Source organism: Panthera pardus, unplaced genomic scaffold (genome assembly GCF_024362965.1).
Source record: "Panthera pardus isolate Hobbes unplaced genomic scaffold, ASM2436296v1 HiC_scaffold_1, whole genome shotgun sequence".
NCBI classification, from domain to species: Eukaryota; Metazoa; Chordata; class Mammalia; order Carnivora; family Felidae; genus Panthera; species Panthera pardus.
In genome coordinates, this window is record NW_026526654.1 from 81453145 (window position 1) to 81473960 (window position 20816).

The 20816-nt window shown below is 46.3% G+C and overlaps 1 protein-coding gene and 1 long non-coding RNA gene across 2 annotated transcripts in view; one reads left to right on the forward strand and one right to left on the reverse strand.

Moving 5' to 3' along the window:
- Positions 1-2480: 2480 nt before the first annotated feature.
- Positions 2481-8795, forward strand: HMGB1 (high mobility group box 1). The gene is made up of 5 exons (XM_019447863.2): positions 2481-2622; positions 4869-5031; positions 5256-5401; positions 5891-6065; positions 7096-8795. Exons 2-5 carry the CDS (start codon positions 4882-4884, stop codon positions 7270-7272), a joined length of 648 nt encoding a protein of 215 aa, XP_019303408.1. The 5' UTR covers positions 2481-2622; positions 4869-4881; the 3' UTR covers positions 7273-8795.
- LOC128776252 (uncharacterized) overlaps positions 8256-20816 on the reverse strand; it is a 31459-nt gene continuing 18898 nt past the window's right edge. Inside the window, exon 2 of the long non-coding RNA XR_008421353.1 lies at positions 8256-10097. This is a non-coding gene — a long non-coding RNA (uncharacterized LOC128776252). The remainder of the gene's footprint in view (positions 10098-20816) is intronic.

Consider the following 20816-nt stretch of genomic DNA (forward strand, 5'->3'; position numbering starts at 1 on the left):
TGAGTCTAGGATTGAAATAAAAAGACTTCATTAGATTTGCAACCACTGCCCTCATAAAATTAAAAATCATAAAGAAAAACTCCAAGTTAACTGTACTTGATGCTTTCTAAATCATGGGTTTGAAGGGATGAGCATGACACAATTTGAAACCTTTGAAAGAAAAGTTTAATCTTTCCAACAACCCTGTGACCACCTCCATTTTATACTGAGAGAATTGAAGAAGCAACAAAGAGGTTAAAAAACTTGCCTAAAACACTCATTATGATGAGCACTGAGTGTTGTATGTATGTGATGAGTCACTCAATTCTACTCCTGAAACCAATGTTGTCCTGTATGTTAGCTAACTAGAATTTAAATAAACACCTGAAGGGGAAAAAAAAAAAAAAAAAAACTTGCCTAAGATTATAAAGTTGGTAAGTAGCAGAGCTGGGATTTGAACCCAGGTCTCTATTTAAATCTAGTGCCTATCACTCACCGCACCGTCCTGCTGAAATCGAAACCTGTGTGGGCCCGTACTTTCCTGCAGTTCTGTGACCATGAATTTAGCCTGGCAGGAGTTAGCTATTACAGAAAACTGGTAAAAATCGTGTCGTTGGGACAGGGCAAATCCAACATTGCTCCTGAAAAATGCCGATAGTGCTATCTTCAAATAATAGTCAGATTTTGATATCATGGACGCCGTTTAAAATGTAGACAATTTTTATGAATATTTTGTAATATAGGCCTCGAGAAGGTAAAGCAGAATTGAGGTAGATATGTAGATTTGAATGGATCGCAAAATGTGATTCATAGAGAAAGTAGACAAGGGTAAATATGTGTGAAAATAACAAAATAAAAGTTACCTTTAGATGTTTGCTTTTTAAATATTGCATGTACGTTATGCTAGTTTATATATTAATAGTATGCTGATTTTCACGTGCATTTGTATGTATTGTCCATTCCACAGGACTGTAATCCCTGAGACCAGCCTTTTTAAAAAGGTTATCTATAGGTCAGGAAAGGTTATCGAAGCCTATTCTCAAAGAGCCTAACAAATGGGAGCAAACGCATTAGCTTATGGATGCTTAGAGTGGATATAAGAAACGAAATTAACATAAGAAAATGATTTGTTTTAACTTAGATCTATCACATTTGGGAAGAATTGGCTGGTGGATTTAAAAGTGTATAAACATTCCATTAGAGGGTGAAAAAGGGGAAGTCTGTTATAACCGAATAGGGGTGTGGTCTGCATAGGCTAAGGAGGAATAGATAATAGTTTCATAAAAGACTGATAGAAGGATAGCCTTCAGAACTGGCCCGTGATAGCTAGTACATTTTCTTTACAGACGTAATAAGTATGTCTGTTAATACCAGCCAGCTTGGTGAGTTAGAGAAACCACAGCCTGTGGATTTGGGCATACGCACTCTCTGCCTGCATCTAATCCTCGGGTAACAATACACCTACAACTGCTGTAATCCTAGAGCAGTTACATGGATGCACTAAGTGGTGTGATGGGAGGGAAAGATAGCATCACAAGGATTCGTTTGATTATAACAGTAATCCACACCAAGTCAAAGAAAACAGCCAAACAGTTAAAAATGCGGTCTCTAATGAATTTGCTAATTCTAGCAGGCCCTCACGAACGGTTCCTGCTAGAGTACCCCGTATCAGAACGAGGGAGCTGTGCTTTAATTACATGGAATAATTATTTGATTTCCAGGAAGTTAAGACAGTGCTTTGTATTTACATAAAAAGTTCTAGACATGCTGGGAAACTCGATCAAACCAAGAGAAAGAGTGAAACTGAACGCCTGTTCAGGGAGTCAAGATTTCGGCTGCTCAGCAAGCTTGTCGTTCCGGCTTATGAGCCCAGAAAAGGGGTGTTTTAAAACCGGCTGACTGGATCGTGTCACTTGGTTAGAGGAAAAGCCCTGCCCTTCCCGAGATCTAGAGGGTAACGCAACCATATGCTGTTGAGGGGCTCGAATCTTGGCTGCCTTCACCCCTCTGCACTCGCAGACACCCCAGTTTTCAGGGGACGTGATCTCGTACCGTCGCCCTCACTTTTGAAGGTCTGTTAAAATTCTGGGGCCTCTTATCTCAGTGGCTTTGGAAGTGAGTTTGGGGTAAGAAGGGGGGGGGAGGCCTGTGAGTGTCTCTTTTGCCTGAGGAGTTGGAGACACTTGTGGAAAAGTCAGGCCCTTTTCGCCCCGGCGGCCGCTCCGGTGTGGGGCTGGCTTGGGTTAGACACATGCACACATACACCATAGAGCTCTGCTTTCCCGTAGCAGCTGCTGCCTCTGCCTCTGCCTCTCCCGCCTCAGCCTCTTTGCCCGGCATACACACACATTCAGATTTGCGCGCTGTTTCAATCCTTGATGACGTGTCCCCGGAGACAGCCAATAGCAAACGGGCTCTGGTCAGGACAATGGGAGGTATCGGGCCAATGAGCGAGCCCCGTGAGTTGGCGGTAGCCAATAGGAGCCGCGCTGGCTGGAGAGTAATGTTACAGAGCGGAGAGAGTGAGGAGGCTGCGTCTGGCTCCCGCTCTCACAGCCATTGCAGTACATTGAGCTCCATAGAGACAGCGCCGGGGCAAGTGAGAGCCAGACGGGCACTGGGCGACTCTGTGCCTCGCGGAGGGTGAGTCTGGGGCAGCGCCGCGGCGGGGAGAGCGCCTCCGGCAGCTCCCCACCCCGCGCGGTGGCCGGATCCCCGCGGCCGGGAGCCGGCGGGTCAGGATCCACACAAAGGCAAATGAGGGGGGACCGTGGGGGGAACTGCGCACGGAGCGAGCCTCTTCTCGGGCGCCGGGAGCCCTGCCCCGCGCCGGAACCCCGGCCCACAGGCTGCCTGAGGCGCTGCGAACCCCGAGCCCCGCGAGTTTCCACCCCCGGCGGCGTCCGCGCTGACTGGCGCAAAAAAATTTTTTTAATTAAAAAAAATTTTTTTAACGTGTTTTCGGCCCCCGGGCCGAATGTTCGGGCGGCCGGCGTGCGCGGGGGGCGGCGGGCGGCGGGGCCGGCGGCGGGAGGGCAGGCGGGCGGGCGGGCAGGCGGGCAGGCGGCGGCGCTTCCACGGGCTGCATTGGCCGCCGCAGAGAGCCGGGCGCCGGCGGCGAGCGCGGGCGGGCGGGCGGGCGGGCGCTGCGGGCGAGGCGGCGCGGTGGGCCGGGGGCGGCGGCGCGGGGCCGGGCCCGCCGGCCTGTGCCCGGGCGGCGGCGGCGGTGGCGGCGGCGGCGGCGGCGGCGGCTCGGCGGCGGGGGGAGCGGCGCCGCTGCGCTCGCTGGAACATGGCTGACTCGGCCCGGCGCTGCTGGCTGGAGAGAAAACAAGGCGGGCGGGAGCGGGCGGGGGAGCTGGGCGCAGCAGTTCCGAGGCAACTTTTTTTTTCCTCTCTTCCCAGCCCCGCGTTCTCCGTGCGGGGGCGGCCGGGGCGCGCGGGCCCGCGCGGAGGGGGACGGGGAGCGGCGGGCCGGTGGGCGCCTCCCGGGGCGGCCCCCCACCCCCGCGGGCCGGGAGGGGGGAGGGTCCGGGCCCGCGCGCCCCCCGCCCCTCCCCCCCCGGGCTGTAATGGCCGAGTGTGTGCGCCAGAGCGCGGCGCGCACCCCGCCCGCCTGCGCTCACACTCACACACTCACACACTCACACACACACACACACACACAAAGGGAAGGAGCCATATTCTCGCTCGCGCTCGCCCTCGCGGCGGCGGCGGCGGCGGCGCAGGCGGGGAAGACGCGCAGCGGCCATTCCGTGCGCGCCGGCCCCGGCGGCCGCGGGCGGAGCCAGCCCCCATTTCGAGCGGGGCTTCTCCCTCCGCCGAGCCTGACAAAATGGGGGAGGCCTGCGGGGCCTGCGCCGGCGGGCGGGCGGGCGCACGTGGCGGCCCCGGCGCGGGCGGGTCGGGCCCGGAGGCCCGGCCGCGGCCCCGCGTCTCCTCGGCCGCCCCGCCGCCACCGAAGTTCTGGGGGTGGGGGCCGAGTGGCGGGAAGGTGTGCGGGGCCCGTCTCGCGAGGCGCCCCGACTTTCGCAGATTGAAAAAAAAAAAAACAAAACAACACTCCTGGTGGGGGGGGGGGGCAGGCAGAGCCACGAGCAGGAGTGGCTTTTGTCCCTCATCCTTGTTTACTCGAAGAAACTTCAGACCGGACGTGTTTAGTCAGAACTGAAATACATCTCGGGGCCAAACCGATAGGAAACGAGGCTGCCTCGCGGTGGCAGCCGCACAAATACCACCGCCAACCCCCCCAGCCCGGGTCCCGGCGCTGGAGCTTTCTCCTCCTCCCTCCTCCCGGCAAAGTTTTGTGCAGAGAGTATTTTTAAAGTCCTCGTTGGGAAAACTTGAGATAGACGGTGGTTTAGGCCCGTAATTTGCAGACGCCGACTCGCTCGGGCCCTCACCTATTTTGTTCCCGACGTGGTGCCGACCCACGAACCGGCAGCGCCAGTTTTGTGGTCCCTGGTTCTGTTGATCACAAAATGGTTTTGTGCCTTTAAAAAGTTTTTAAATGTCCGCCTAGGTGTTCATTCGGAGCGGACACCCGCAGATGAGTAAGGATTACTGTATGAGGATGCCATTGTGTCTACGCTTTTTTGAGATCACACTGGAGGACCGTTGTGTGTGTGTGTGTGTGTGTGTGTGTGTGTGTGTGTGTGTGTGTGTGCGTGTGTGTGTGCGTGTGCGTGTTTCTTTTTGCTTGGCATAGCCTCTTCTAGGCATTAGCTATCCCTGCCATTTTCTTGTTTGGTATATTATGGGAGGTTCATGCCACTACTGTGTTAACGAACCCAACTTTGGTTTTCATTCACTCCCCACAAAGTTCAAGTGCTTGTAGAATCCCATAATTTCATTGCTAACCTCAACCATTTCTTTTTCTCTCTTTTTAGAAAATAATTAAACATGGGCAAAGGAGATCCTAAGAAGCCGAGAGGCAAAATGTCATCATATGCATTCTTTGTGCAAACTTGCCGAGAGGAGCACAAGAAGAAGCACCCAGATGCTTCAGTCAACTTCTCAGAGTTTTCTAAGAAGTGCTCAGAGAGGTGGAAGGTAAGGGGGCTTAAAACATAATTGAGGGATTTTTAAAAACTTAAATCCAAATCAAGGTCTTTAAAAAGCCTCGGTGCCACTTGCATAACGTGAGTAGGGATGTTAGAACAGGCCGCTGAGTGAGTACATGGCAAAGGATGCCGGTTTTAGTCCTGTTAGTACTTTTGCGACAGTTTAGTAGGATTTGGGTTACCGATTTCAGTTTACAAATGATTCTTTTGTAGACCATGTCTGCTAAAGAGAAAGGAAAGTTTGAAGACATGGCAAAGGCGGACAAGGCCCGTTATGAAAGAGAAATGAAAACTTATATCCCCCCTAAAGGGGAAACAAAAAAGAAGTTCAAGGATCCCAATGCACCCAAGAGGCCTCCGTGAGTATCTTACCTATTTCCAGGAGGGTTTTGCAGTAGAATCAGATAGAAATTTAGCAAGCCACCTTGTGGGTTTGGGGTGTGTAATCAAAAGTTTCTTAGCTGGTAAGTGCCTTACGTTGGTCTATTTGGATATTGTAAGTAGAATTCCTGTTGAATGGGAGGAGCATTTGAATTAGACATTGGCCTTCTTCACTTAATCTGTCTCCTAAATGTACCTTTCTTTTGTTTCTTGAGAAATACCATCTCTCCGAAATACTTAAAATTTCACAGAATTGCTTTTGGAGCGCTTGCATTTATCAATAGTACATGTTCAATTAGTAGCCTCCTAAGTCAAATAGCCGTGAATGGAGGTTTGGTTGTGAAGGGTATTTAGCATATTTTAATATTTGCACCCTGTCCGGTGCCTGATAGAAACCAGCAGCAGCTTTTATATAGCAGGACAACACACATTCCATAGTAAACTGAAAATTAAATTTCTCTTTTTAGTTCGGCCTTTTTCTTGTTTTGTTCTGAGTATCGCCCAAAAATCAAAGGAGAACATCCTGGCCTATCCATTGGTGATGTTGCAAAGAAACTGGGAGAGATGTGGAACAACACCGCTGCAGATGACAAGCAGCCTTATGAGAAGAAGGCTGCGAAGCTGAAGGAAAAATATGAAAAGGTAAGAAGTGTGCATTTGTTCGGTGTAATGAGGAAAGGGTATGCCCGACATTAGATTACACTTGGTACCTCATCTCAATTTCCTACTTTCTTGCTTTGGATTTCTAAGAATTCGGGGTGTAATGCAGTTTTCAGATTCACAGCTCCTTTCCGTGTGCCCCTGGCTGTAGTCTTAAATCTTTTCCATCCTTCAGAGAGTATAGAAGTTCAGATCAGTTGTTAATTTTTTTTTTTTTTTTTTTTTGACTTGGGTATAGCTTCCATACACTTAAGCTGGCTTTCTTATTCTCTGATTTAAATTTACTGGTAGTCACTTTTAGTCAAGTGATTATTTTAAATGGTCAGACACATAAAAATAGTCTGGGCAAGATAATGAAGACCGTGTCCTTCATAAACCTGTCCTGAAGTATTTGTGTTCCCTTCCTTCAATAACAGAAATCCCAACTTTATGAATTTCAAAAAAGTTATGTTGAACTGTGTAGTAAGTTGATAAAGAAAAAGCTTTATCTCCTATACTTTGAATAGGAGTAGCAAGTTAAATTTTAGCTTATTTAGTCATCTGGAAAAATGTTGATTTCTAGATGTTTCTTAATTGCATGCTTGCTGGCAGATTTACTTTTTTTTTTCTTTTAAGACAAAATTTCCTACTCCGGATTAGGGTCTGATAGAAACCTGTAGATTGCTGTTTTGCATTCAGAAGGTGGCAGTGTCTACCCTTTAATCAAAGTCTCTACATTCTAGTTTTAATCAACTAAAGTTAGGACGTGGTACCTAATCGTACTTCATTGAGGCGCACAACATTGCAAATATTGGACCATGTCATTCCATGAGTTACGGGTTATTAATTGCAATTCTCTCGGTGCGTTCAAATGCATTCCTCCGTCCTGGGCGTTTATGGGATCGGGGTGAGTGCAGATACGTGGTTATTTTCGCGGAACTGGGATCTTGATTTTTCGTAAGTTACTTTTCCTTCTCCCCTTGCTTAACTGTCCTGTCTCTCCTTCCACTTTTTCTTGACTTTATTTTGGAAGGATATTGCTGCATACCGAGCTAAAGGAAAGCCTGACGCGGCAAAAAAGGGAGTCGTCAAGGCTGAAAAAAGCAAGAAAAAGAAGGAAGAGGAGGAGGACGAGGAAGATGAAGAGGACGAGGAAGAGGAGGAAGATGAAGAAGATGAAGAAGAAGAAGAAGATGATGATGATGAATAAGTTGGTTCTAGCGCAGTTTTTTTTTCTTGTCTATAAAGCATTTAACCCCCCTGTACACAACTCACTCCTTTTAAAGAAAAAAATTGAAATGTAAGGCTGTGTAAGATTTGTTTTTAAACTGTACAGTGTCTTTTTTTGTATAGTTAACACACTACCGAATGTGTCTTTAGATAGCCCTGTCCCGGTGGTATTTCCAATAGCCACTAACCTTGCCTGGTACAGTATGGGGGTTGTAAATTGGCATGGAAATTTAAAGCAGGTTCTTGTTGGTGCACAGCACAAATTAGTTATATATGGGGATGGTAGTTTTTTCATCTTCAGTTGTCTCTGATGCAGCTTATACGAAATAATTGTTGTTCTGTTAACTGAATACCACTCTGTAATTGCAAAAAAAAAAAAAAAGTTGCAGCTGTTTTGTTGACATTCTGAATGCTTCTAAGTAAATACAATTTTTTTTATTAGTATTGTTGTCCTTTTCATAGGTCTGAAATTTTTCTTCTTGAGGGGAAGCTAGTCTTTTGCTTTTGCCCATTCTGGATCACATGGATTATTACAGTGTTTATCTTTTCATATAGTTAGCTCATAAAAAGCTCTGTCTACACCCTGCATACTCATGATGAGGGTAATAAAAGTTGAATTGAGACAGTTTTCATCCATAACTGAAACTCCAATCTTGATCAGTTGATGGCAGATTTCACATAGCCCAGTCACATTTACGAAGTGAAGAGTAACCACAGCATGGGATTAGTAGAATCAAACATTTTGAAAGTCTGTCCTTGAAGGACTAAGAGAAAAAGTATGTTCTAATCTTTACATGAGGACTCTACATTCTTGAACTCCCATTACCATGTAATGGCAGTTATATTTGCAGTTCCCACGTTAAAGAAGACCGGAGAATGTATCCCCAAAAGCGTGAGCTTAAAATACAAGACTGCCATATTAGATTTTTTGTTGACATTAGTCCCAGCAAAGGCTCTGGAAAAAAAAAAAAAAAAAAAAGTGCTGGCTGTAAATGTCTTCTATTTCTCTAAATACGGATTTCTTAGGAAACTTGACTCTCCATTAAAGGTATTTTTAATTAATTGGGCCAACTTCTAAAATGTATGCCACACTGAAAATCCGGTATATTTTCCTATATTGTAGTTTGCTCCTTTATATAAATCAAACAGGCCTGAGGGAAGAAGACGCTTAAAACTTTGTATTTCAGTAGGAGTTATCGGATTTGAATTTGATTTTTCTTTACGAAACCCAAACTCATTCATTAGGGTCATGTTTATCTACTTAGCAGTTTAGGGAACAATTTGGCAATTTTGTGGTTTTTGAGATTATCGTTCTCTTAAAGTGCCAGTGTTTTAAAATAGCGTTCTTGTAATTTTACACGCTTTTGTGATGGAGTGCTGTTTTGTTATATAATTTTGACTTGGATTCTTTCCATTTGCATTTGTTTATGTAATTTCAGGAGGAATACTGAACATCTGAGTCCTGGATGATACTAATAAACTAATAATTGCAGAGGTTTTAAATATTAGTTAAATGGCTTTCACTTAAGATTTTAAGGTTTCGTTATATATACATATTTTAATCTTTCCAATAGTATCTCTTAGCCGACACCATTTAAACAAGTATAAGGTCTGGCAAAGTTCTTCCCTTTAAAAATACTTGGTTTATAACTACAAACAGCTTAATGATAAAAAGTTTTTGTCAAACAATTGAGCGTGTTCTCCGAGGAGGCTATAGATCTAGGTGCGGAAAAATTAAATTTATTTTCAGTATGTTGGGTTGAACAAGATAGTAGCTTTTCAAAAGCGAGGCACCCGAAGCAGTTAAAACACAATAGTGATCATAAAGCTGAGTTTACCAATTTTCTAAGTCCATGGAGACGCCTCGGTTGTGTAAAACTTCATTGAATTCTTAGTCAAGAGGAACAAGCCCATCTCCTGACTTTCGTGCGCATCCTTGCCGTAGCAGAGGCACCGCCACGGTCGACATCTGTTGCTAGTAAGGGATCCAATTAAAAGTGGATTCTGCCTGAAGGAAACTTGCAACTTGGTGGGTATGTCATCTACCAGTGTTGTCAGATGCTGAGAACGGGAACGAGTTTTTTGGTGTGTTAACTGGCTTCAGATCTTGACAGGAAAAAGTCTTCAATCAGGAAGCTAATAGAGTCCTGTGTAGTGTTTTCAGCAGTATCCCTAGGGCTTGGAATTTTAGGTAATTCAGCATAAAGCCTTTGTGCAATTGGGAGGATTTGTTTTCAAGTTTATGTGCGAGAACTATTTTAATGTTTAGAAGTAGTCACAGCACGAGGGGCATAAAGATTTTCTTTAAAAAAAATTTTTTTTAATGTTTATTTTTGACAGCATGAGCAGGGGAGGGGCAGAGAGAGAGGGAGACACAGGATCCGAAGCAGGCTCCAGGCTCCGAGCTGTCGGCACAGAGCCCGACGCGGGGCTCGAACTCACAAACCGTAAGACGTGACCTGAGCCAGAGACGCTCAACCGACTGAGCCACCCTGGCACCCCGGGCATAAAGATTTTCTGAAGAAAGTCGGTATAAAGTTGAGGATTAAAGTTGGGGCACTTAACATCAGAGTGTGGATCAAAACCCAAGTCCCAGTTCCCTGACTTGCCTGTGTAAGGGTGGCACCGTGGCAGGTTAGTTGCTATAATTCTGGTAGTCTTCCATCGAGGTGTTGATATTTGCTGGACCTGTTCATTTTCTTGAGTCAAGTCTGAGAAAGGAAGTCTTTTTTTTGTGTCCTGTGCACCACAGGGATGAAAAATGGTGGTAGAGTTGTATAGCGACTAGCTATATGGAAAACTACACTGGAGAGACAAAATAGTGATGCTTTGAGTGAGAAATGCGGCCAACTCCCTTGCTTGGCATCACGTAATCTATGATGAAAGTTCAGATACAGGTCAGTTTGGTACAACACGCCTTCTGAAAGGCCCTGAAATAGCTCTCTTTCCGGTACCTGGCAGCCGCTTTTTGCATATGACGGTATCACTACGAATGTGAATAAATCGAATGCTGCCTATGGCTGGGAATCTGTTGCTCGGGTGTGAACCATTGGCTAGTAATTAGGGTCTTCTATTAGTTAAGGGATGGCGGGGAGTTCAAGCTTTTTTTATTTGTGGGGTTTTTTAATTCATTCTTAAATGACTTGAAAGGCCTTTTAAAACTACGGAAAAGCCAGAAGATGGTCTGGATCCCTATGCGGCAAAAGATGCAGGCTGGTTCGTTCTCTTGTCCTCTTCCAATAGCAAAGACACGAACGGTAGCGCTAACACTTGCCATAACTTGGGAAATTCCCTGGGTCGGAGCCAAGTTGCTCCCTGGAGTTAAAAGACAAAGATGTTGCTCTGTTCTAGGAATGCTGCTGTTTAACCACGTGCCGTGGTGTAGAAATCTACACCACACAACACCGGATGACACAAGCACGGCTTAATGGGCCGCCCCAGCATATGCAGTGCCCATATTCCGGTCTAAAATAAAACAGACCATTTCTGCCAGGAGGAAGTGTAATCACTTGGGCCTTTGGGCATGCCCGTTGGTTTGGACCCTCTATATAAATTGAACTTTCCGGTCAGCCACTGAAAAAGAGGGAGGTACTAATAAAGATCTGGGACAACATGAAGGGATTATGATAGATCTGTAAATAACGGCACGAGGAATGGTAGGCAAGGGTCGAGTCTGTGGAGACTGGAAGCCAGTGATGGTCAGAATATCCGCAAAAGGGGGAGCAGTTAAAGAGATCCTTGTGAGTTTTTACGATGTACTTTCTTTTCCTCTTTAGTCGTACAATTCAGACATGGAAGTGACGTCACATAGTATGCTATCCCATAATCTGATCAGTACTGATGGTAATTCACGCTCCCTGTTTTTTGCTGTGTCTAACAATACGGTGATGAGTATCGGCGTATATTCCTTTTAGGCGTAAGTCTTTACACTTCCTGAAGTAGAATTGCTGACTTGAAGGATATGTGTGTTTTAAAATTTGGGGCAGACCAGAGCCTCTGGGTGGTTCTGTCAGTCGGGCGTCCAACTTTTGGTTTTGGCTCAGGTCACGGTCTCCTGGTTCCTGGGTTTGAGCCCCACGTCCGGCTTGGGGCTGACAGTTTGGGATTCTCTCTCCTCTCCCTTGCTCTGCCCCTCCCCCACTTGGGCTCTCAAATAAACTTTAAAAACAAAATAAAATTTTTGGCAGATATTGACAGATTGCCCCCCAAACGGTTATGCTTCCCGTGAAACATCTTAATTTTTATGAGAAATCGGGATTTTTACTGGTTATTCTTTGGGTCCACGAAATACTATCCATCTTTTAACGATGAGAAATTCAAATACTGAAATATTGCCATTTGTTTAGAGCCACCCAAACACAAGAAGGCAGAATCAGAACTGAAAGACTGAAAGACTCTTGGGTTGACTATTGATTATTAAACTACCGAACAAAGTATTTCTCTCAAAAGTTACTGCGATAAGGAAATACTTAAGGTTTCCACTGTGTAAAAATGAGAAACACCCTTCATCCTAATCTGATAGTTTTATCTGAGGAGGGTGTTCTTTTTTTTTTTTTTTACTTTCTTTTTCTTTTTTCTTTCTTTTTCTTTTTTTTCTTTTTTTAAGCAAAGATTGCAAGATTTTGTATCGATCATTACAGGAGCTACAGCTGGCAGTTTTGGGAAGCGAGTCAGGCTACAAATTGTAGTTAGGGATCCTGCAGGCCCGATTCTGGGCTTTAGAAGGATGGCGTGTTATTTGCAAAGTGGGATGGATATTGAGAATCTGCCTGAAATGGAATAAACTTGACCACTGCTTCACCTCCTGGCCAGAGAGGGTACTTTAGAAAAGAAGGTCATACTCTAAGTGCATTTACAAATGCAATTGTGATAAGGAGCTTTATTTTTTTTTTAATTATTTTCTTTAACATTTATTTATTTTTGAGACAGAGAGAGAGAGCATGAACAGGGGAGGGTCAGAGGAAGAGGGAGACATAGAATCTGAAACAGGCTCCAGGCTCGGAGCTGTCAGCACAGAGCGCGACGCGGGGCTCGAACCCACGGACCGCGAGATCATGACCTGAGCCGAAGTCGGACGCTTAACCGACTGAGCCACCCAGGCGCCCCTGTTAAGAAGCTTTAAAGTGGAATTAAACTTAGTTCCTTAAGGTTACAGAGAATCTCTCATTCCAGGCTTTACCATATTTTTGTTCATTTGGTTTCAGAGATCATCTTCTAAGGTGTTCTGAACATAACCAGGTGAGAGAATAAAAGTCCTAAAACAAAATATCCATTGGGTGTGAGGGAATACTCCTAAAGGTGGAGAAAAACAGGCAGCTTCATTAAACACCCTCCGGTGCCAGTGCGATGCCCAGGAAGGGGTGAAGAGTTGAGACGAAAGGCTCCTCAGAGCAAGGACATCCAGTCCCAGTCCCCTCCCTACCCCGCAACCCGAGCTTTAGGGAGGCTCGGGCCTTGCCCTGCCGTCTGAAGTCAGCCTTCCTGGGACTCGGGCATAGTGCAGGGCTAGGCACACACCGGAGAGCGGGTGGCTGCAGGAGGAACAACAGTCGTCGTGGCTTTGGTGGCCTTCGTACGGCACCTGCAGGCTCACAGCACGCGAGTGGCAAAGGCTCCGGGGCTCCGGCAGTCCCTGCGTGTCTTTGCAGAATAGTGGTGGAGAGGCCCGCAGAGCTTCCGAGGCCAGGGCAAGGACCCAAAGCAGCATCAAAACAATGGAGCAGGGCCAAGTTCACAGTAGGCGCAAAAAAGAGCGGGAGTTCCTTCCCCTTCCTTGTAAGGACTATAGGAAGGAGCTGGAAGGCATCCTCCCTCCTCCTTCCTTTCCTGCCTGGGTTCTCCTGTTGATACGCAAGCACATTCTGCCATCGCTGTGAGCCCTCTCAGGACTTCCTCCTCCTATTTACTGGGACTCAGAACGCTTCCAGGCAAAACAAAAATACGACCAGAGGAACTTATAAGCTACCTGATTCTAAAGGGCAGAGAAGCATCAGAAAAATATGTGCTGCTGCTGCTGTGTCCTTAAGAATTGCAGCGTGAGGGGCGCCTGGGTGGCTGGGTCGGTGGAGTGTCTGACTTGGGCCTAGGTCACGATCTCACGGTTTGTGGGTTCGAGCCCCGCGTGGGGCTCGCTGGCTGTCAGCGAAGAGCCCGCTTCGGATCCTCTGTCCTCCTCTCTCTCTCTGCCCTTCCCCCACTCCATTTGCACGCTCTCAAAAATAAATAAAACAAAAACAAACAAAAAGAATTGCAACATGAGCTTATACAAGAAGGACGGAATGCAACACACTGCACACTACAAGGACTTCTGAAAAACTGTTTCCCCTTATAATGAATGAAATTTGCATTCACTAAAAGATAACAAGCAAGAAAATCAAAATCTACAATACTACTAGTCAGACTTAATATACTGTGTGCCCTTCTAATTTTTTATATATAACATTGGCATAGAGTTAATTAATTGAATGTATATAATTATAATTTTAAAAATTGAGGTGAGATTCACATAACATAAAATTAAACATTTTAAGGGGCACCTGGGTGGCTGAGGCATTTAAGCGTCCAGCTTCAGCTCAGGTCATGCTCTCATGGTTTGGGGTTCAAGCCCCACGTCGGGTTCTGTGCTGACAGTTCAGAGCCTGGAGCCTGCTTTGGATTCTGTGTGTGTGTCTCTCTGTCTCAAAAACATTAAAAAAAATTTTTTTTTAATGAAACATTTTAAAGTGAATAATTCAGTGGCATTTAGCACATTCACAGTATTGCACGACCACCGCCTGTCTAGTTCCAGACGTTTTCATCACCCCAAAAGGAGATCTCATACCTATTACCCCTCCCCTTTAGCATTTGGCAGAAACCAGCCTGCATCATCTCTATGGATTTACCTCTTCTGGATATTTCCCACAAATTCAGTCACGTGTGGCCTTCCGTGTCTGGCTCCATTCACTTAGCATAACGTTTTCAAGGTTTGTCCGCATTGCAGTATGAATCTGTGCTTCATTCCTTTTTACAGCTGAATGTTCCCCGGTGTGTATGTTTCACGATTCATTTAGCCACTCGTCCACTGGCGGCCCCTGAGCCTGTTCCCCTTTGGCCACTGTGACTAGTGCTGCTGTGATGATATGTGGACACATATATGGTGGAATCCCTATCTTCAACTCTTCGGGGTGTATACCTAGGAGTGGAATTGCCGGATCGTATGCTAGTTCTGTGTTTAACTGCTTGAGGGACCACCAAACTCGTCCACAGCAGCTGAACCATTTTACATTCCCTATAGTGATGTAGAAGTGTTCCAATTTCTGCACAACCTCTTCAACATTTCCCATGTTTCTTTCCTCCTTCCTTTCTGCCTTTCCTTCTTTCCTTCCTCTCTCCCTCTCCCGTCCTCCCTTCCTTCCTTTCTTTTCTTTCTCCCTCTCTTTTGTCTTCCTTCCTTTTTTATCCTTCCTTCCTTTCTCCCTCCCTTCTCTCTCTCTTCTTTCTTTTCTTTCTTCTCTTTCTCCCTATCTTCTTCCTTTCTTTCTTTCTCCCTCTCCTTTCTTTCTTTCTTCTTTTTTCTTCCTTCCTTTCTCCCTCTCTTCTTTCTTTTTCTTTCTCTGTCTTCTTTCTTTCTTTCTCCCTCTTCTTTCTTTCTCCCTCTTCTTTCTTTCTCCCTCTTCTTTCTTTCTCCCTCTTCTTTCTTTCTTTCTTTCTCCCTCTTCTTTCTTTCTCCCTCTTCTTTCTTTCTTTCTTTCTTTCTTTCTTTCTTTCTTTCTAGCCATGCTAGTGGGTGTGAAGTAACATCATTGTGGTCTGGGTTCACATTTCCCCAATTATTAATGATGTTGAGCCTCTTCTCATTGCTTGTTGGCCATTGTCTACCTTTGGAAAACTCTCTAATTCAAGGCCATTGCCCATTTTTAAATCGGGTTGTCTTTGGTTGTTGTATAGACACTTTTGTTTTCTAAAAATGGTGACATATTCCTTGTTTGCTTAACAGTCCGTCTTCAACAGAAGTTAATGTCATGAGCTATTGCTGTTCTGCATTCTTTTTAGTGCCTGCGTGGTATCCCACTGAATAAATGTAAAATCCTATAAATCATCCAGTTAATCTCATTAGTTATTAGACATTTGTGTAGTTTCCGATTTTTTACCGTTGTGAATAAGGCTAAGATGACTATCCTCTCCTTATACGCGTACCTCTGTACCCATGATTATTTCGTGGGTTGTGTAAATATATTCCTCAAAGTGAAATTGCTGAAGCAAAGGATGAGCCAAATTTGGGGGGTTTTACCAAGCTGCCTTCAGAAAGTTTTCACCCAAATGTAATAACTTAAAAAAAAAAAAAAAAAGGGCTATTCAGACAATTTTTACATATAAGGGATACAGAGTAGGGCCATGGTCTCTAAGGTTTTATAAAGGTTCAAGCCTATAGAAGTGGGGGAAATTGTGAAAGGGGTAAACCTTCAAAAGCCAGCAGATGAAAAGCCTGAAAAGCCTGGAGAGCCATTGGGTTGAAATGTCCATTCCCCTTTATACTTCTGTTATTTTACTACTTTTCAGGTTGAAGATTAACAGAAAGAGCTTTTATATTCAAGTAATTGCAGGACTACAAAAGGAGAACGTGTAGATCAATTGGAATGCGTGAAAAAACCGACAATTTTGCAAAAGCCCTCGAGCTTTCTTGCTTTTCATTTCACTGTATCACTGTTCTTAACAATAATCTACATAATTTCCAAAACATGCTAATTAATCATTTGTATCAGAGTTCTCTTCTTTAAATAAGGCAAGCCGTATTTTCACCTATGGTTTAAGACCAAGACGTAGATCTCCAATTTTTCTGGGGAGTACATCTTAGCGAATGGTGGCCAACAGATCAACATTAAATTGGATTAATCATAAAAAGCTCATCTCGTAGGGGTGCCTGGGTGGTTCAGTCAGCAAAGCATCCGACTTCGGCTCAGGTCATGGTCTCACGGCTCGTGAGTTCGAGCCCTGCATCGGGCTCTGTGCTGACAGCTAGGAGCCTGGAGCCTGCTTCTGATTCTGTGTCCCTCTCTCACTCTGCCCCTCCCCCGCTCATGTTATGTCTGTCTGTCTGTCTGTCTGTCTCTCTCTCTCTCTCAGGGATAAATAAACGTTAAGAAAAAAAAAATCATCCTCTAGTCAGTCCCATAGGAATCCATTTCATACATTGATGAGTATTGGACTTGACACTATATAGATCAAACCTGCAAAGTAGTATAAGTTTCATGTTTCTTTCAAGATCAACATTCCAAAACCTGATGTCATGAATTTTTATGCACTGAGCTTCTATAGATAATTATAATGGACCCTTAGAAATAAAATGGATTCTGTTTTTAAAAATTAGAGATATGTTGTTGCACAATAGCTCTATTGTAAACATATGACGGTTTTTAAAAAATTAAACGTTAAGGTCTTAGGGGTTTTTAAAGAATTGCAGTTAAGAATCAACTAACCTGAAAAAAAAAAAGATGCAGTTTGTTTACTATTATTTTTTGCTTTGTCTTCATCGTTAGGCCAAATCTAATTTTTTCTCACATTTAGGGCCAAGCTGTCTTAGTAGGCAATTATTAATAATAATGTTAACGGGGTACCTGGGTGGCTCAGTCGGTTAGGCATCCGACTTCCGCTCAGGTCATGATCTCACAGTTCGTGAGTTTGAGCCCCGCATCGGGCTCTGTGCTGATGGCTCAGAGCCTGGAGCCTGCTTCGGATTCTGTGTCTCCCTCTCTCTGTTCCTCCCCTGCTCACACTTTGTCTCTCTCTCAAAAATAAACATTAAAAAAACTTTTTTTAAATAATGTTAACACCTCACTAAAAACAAATCATAAGAATATTTCCATTTTGTGTTATTATAAATAGCTCTTCTTTCCAATGGGAAAAATTAAGAAACTACCGTTACAAACAGAAATAAATCTCAAAATATATCTTTACCAGCTCTCATGCCCCCGCCATCAAATTAGGATGAAGAGATGAAAAAAAATGAATAAATGCTCATGTCAGAGTTTAACATGTGACTTGACTTCTTTTTATTTAAAACTTGTAGACAAGAAAGAGTAAGGCATGTGGTAACTACACGGACTTGTCGAGGAGCCGGTGATAGTAGATGGGAGTTTGGGGATATTCTAGTCAAGCTTTGGCAGGTTAGGGGACAACATGTGGGCCAGAGATGATGACCAGAGGTACGGCGGGTCACAGCTCCAGCAGGAGCTCCCAGGTAACTGACTATGCAGGACCTGTTCCAGGGAATATACATATTTTAACATCTATTTATCTTGGACAGACAGCGAGACACAGAGCATGAGTGGGGGAGGGGCAGAGAGGGAGGGAGACACAGAATCCGAAGCAGGCTCCAGGCTCCGAGCTGTCAGCACAGAGCCCGACGCGGGGCTCGAACCCAAGGACCGTGAGATCATGACCTGAGCCGAAGTCGGCCGCTTCGCCGACTGAGCCTCCCAGGGGCCCATGTGCCAGGGAATATTTTCTACAGCTGTTAACATTCCCTTGATGGAAGAGACTCACTGAGTAGCCAATCAAAGCACTTCCTTTGAGATGGAACAGCCCTTTGGATCCACATTCCAGGGGGAAAAATCTAGAATCATTTTTTCCAGAGGTAGGCAAGTGGCTGCTAGGGGCAACATGTTGTGATTTCACCGCAATAGACTTGACGGGAGTAACTTCTGCTGGTTTTCAGAAATTCCAAGAAATTCCTAAAACTGTTACTCTTTCTCCTGAGGGCTCAGGCGTGTGGCTCTCCATAAAGTTTCTGGTGTCTTTAATTCCGGGGAGGGAGGCAGGCAGGTAAGTCATAGAAATGGTCAGATGACAGCTTATCATCTACTCTGGATGCTTTCCCAGCACCCAATTTTGGCTCAAAACGTAAAATAGAACCCATCCGGTGTCACTCCAGGGAGTTAAGAGGAGAAAGTCCGAGGAAGATTTTTAAGACATAAACTAGCAAAATATTTTCACGATGAGGCTGGTCAAAATTACCGTTGCAGTCTAAGTTCACACCCAGGATGAAGAAGTCTTTCGATTTTTTATACAAGGTTTTTAAAAAAAATTTTTTTTTTCATTTTACTTGAGAGAGAGCGCGCGCGCGCGCGTTCGTGAGTTGGGGAGGGGCAGAGGGAGAGGGAGAGAGAATCCCAAGCAGGTTCCATTCTCTGTGCCGAGCCGGACGCCCGGCTCCATCATTCCACGACCCTGGGATCACGACCTGAGCTGAAATCCAGAGTTGGACGCTCAACCGACTGGGCCGCCCAGGCGCCTCGTATTTTAAAATACAAGGAATTTGAAAGACATTCCGTCACCAAAATACGGCTGCTTTAAGCACATGAGGTACCGTCAGTGTATGATTTTATTGCGTGGAGGGGTCCTCTCCCTCACTTGAATTGGCCTCCCATGACTTCTAACAAAAAACGATCAAAGCAGGGCAAACACTCAAATGTCTTTTCCTTGAGAGTCCAAGGTACAAAAGAACGTCCCCTGGTCTGCAAATTCTGCGTTAAGGCTGACCCCGGTCTCTCCTTTCTACTCGGGTAGGTTCTGCTGATCCCACCAGATCCTTCCTCTTCGGACACAAATCTCCAGAGAAACAGGTGCCCGGGCCGCTGAGGTAGCTGGTGAGGACCTCAGGTACCTCTAGGGCCGGTGCACATCCTACAGATTTCTCCAAAGAGATCAATGGCTGTCATAGCCTCACTCCCCTCACCCTGTCCTGAATTCTGGACTCCAAAAATCTGTAGGCATTGGTGTCGGATCCACAGTTCCCTATCTCTAGGCACATTACCTTTGTGCCAAAGTCCTTGTGCACAAGATTTCTATTTTCCAGGGGTGCCTGGGTGGCTCCGTCGGTTGGGCGTCCGGCTTCGGCTCAGGTCACGATCTCGCGGCTCGTGAGTTCGAGCCCCGCGTCGGGCTCCGTGCTGACAGCTCGGAGTCTGGAGCCCGCTTCGGGTTCTGTGTCTCCCTCTCTTTCTGCCCCTCCCCCACTCACACTGTCTCTCTCTCTCTCTCTCCTTCAAAAATAAACATGAAAAAAAATTTTTTTAAATGACACGAGATGACGTGAAGGAGTGATGATGACACACATCAAATGAAGGACTGTAAAGACCACTAGCATTTAGTCAGGTCCCACCCTATGGGTCGCAAAAGATATAAGCCCACGAAGAATTCATTGTTTTAAGCCCCAAATAAATCCAGTTTCGTTCCATAGGTTTCTCACAACACCTCCGCCTAACGTGAAGTTGAGGTGGGACGGTAGGCGGCTTGCTCCTTCGGGACCTTCGTTCATCAAGAGCGACTCTGAGAGAAACCCCGCGAAGCCTCCTTCACCTCTGCGGCCTTCTAGTTTCATGGAGAAGACAGACAACGAACGAGTGAACAAATCCACGGGAAGGAGAACCTCAGATGCCACTAAGGGCCGCGAAGATGAGAAAACAGGGTGAATGAGAGAGCGCGCTAGCTAGAGGGTCTGGAGAGTTCTCTCCGCAGATCCAGGACGGGGATAGTTCCCGTGCAAACTTCGTTAGGAGTTCTCCAGTGGGCGCGGTGAGGAGAGGCTCTGCTCGGTGGTGACCCCCCTGGGGCCGGCCCTGGGGACCCTGCAGGTCACCGTTGCCCAACTTCCCCAGGCCTTCCCCTGGTCCCTCAAGGCCCTGCCCGTCCTCCCAGTTTTCCCAGTGCCCCCGCCCCCGCACCCCCCACTCTCCGCTGTTGTGTCTCACTCACGGCCTCCGAGGAGAGGCCTCTGTCCAGCTCTCAGGATGCAGAGGGCTGCAAATAGCCCGGACGGCTGCCGCTGGGGGTCGGGAGGCCCGCCAGCCGCTGCCACCGCGGGGGCCAGGCCGCCCGGGGCCTCCTCACGCCCCGGCACAACCCTCCTCGATCTAGGCCCGCTCACTAGGGCAGAGCATGGCTTTTATTTTCTTACGTGTGCACGCGTGATGACGGAAGGCAGGCGAAGAAGAGGAGGAACGCGCGCCCAGGAGGGTTTTCTGTTTACCTTGGACACAGACCCAGGGGTCGCTTGCCCCCAGTAGTTACCGCTCTCGTCCGGGGCGAAGGCGGGCATGACCGAGGAGAGGCAATCAACAGGGAACCGGGAATCAAATCCAACCCTCTGTGCTCTCGGTGCGTGGTCGTTTCACCTCAGGATCGGCTCGGGCTTTTTACATTATCACCTTAAAATTGCGTCCACCTGAGTTTTCCCCGAGCCTCAAGACCCACTTGCTCCTCCCGCCTTTTTCCTAAACTTAAAAATAGAAGCATCATCCATAAGGCCCCATGGGCAAGTTGTCTTTAAAGCAGGAAGCGGTGGGGGTGGCACCTGGGTGGCTCAGTTGGGTGAGCGTCTGGCTCTTGGTTGCGGCTCGGGTCACGATCTCCCGGTGCGTGAGTTTAAGTCCTGCATCGGGCTCTGCACCAACAGGGCAGGACCGGCTTGGAATTCTCTCTCTCTCTCCCGCTCTCTCTGCTCCTCCCCCTTCTCTCTCTCTCTCTCTCCCTCTCTCAAAATAAATA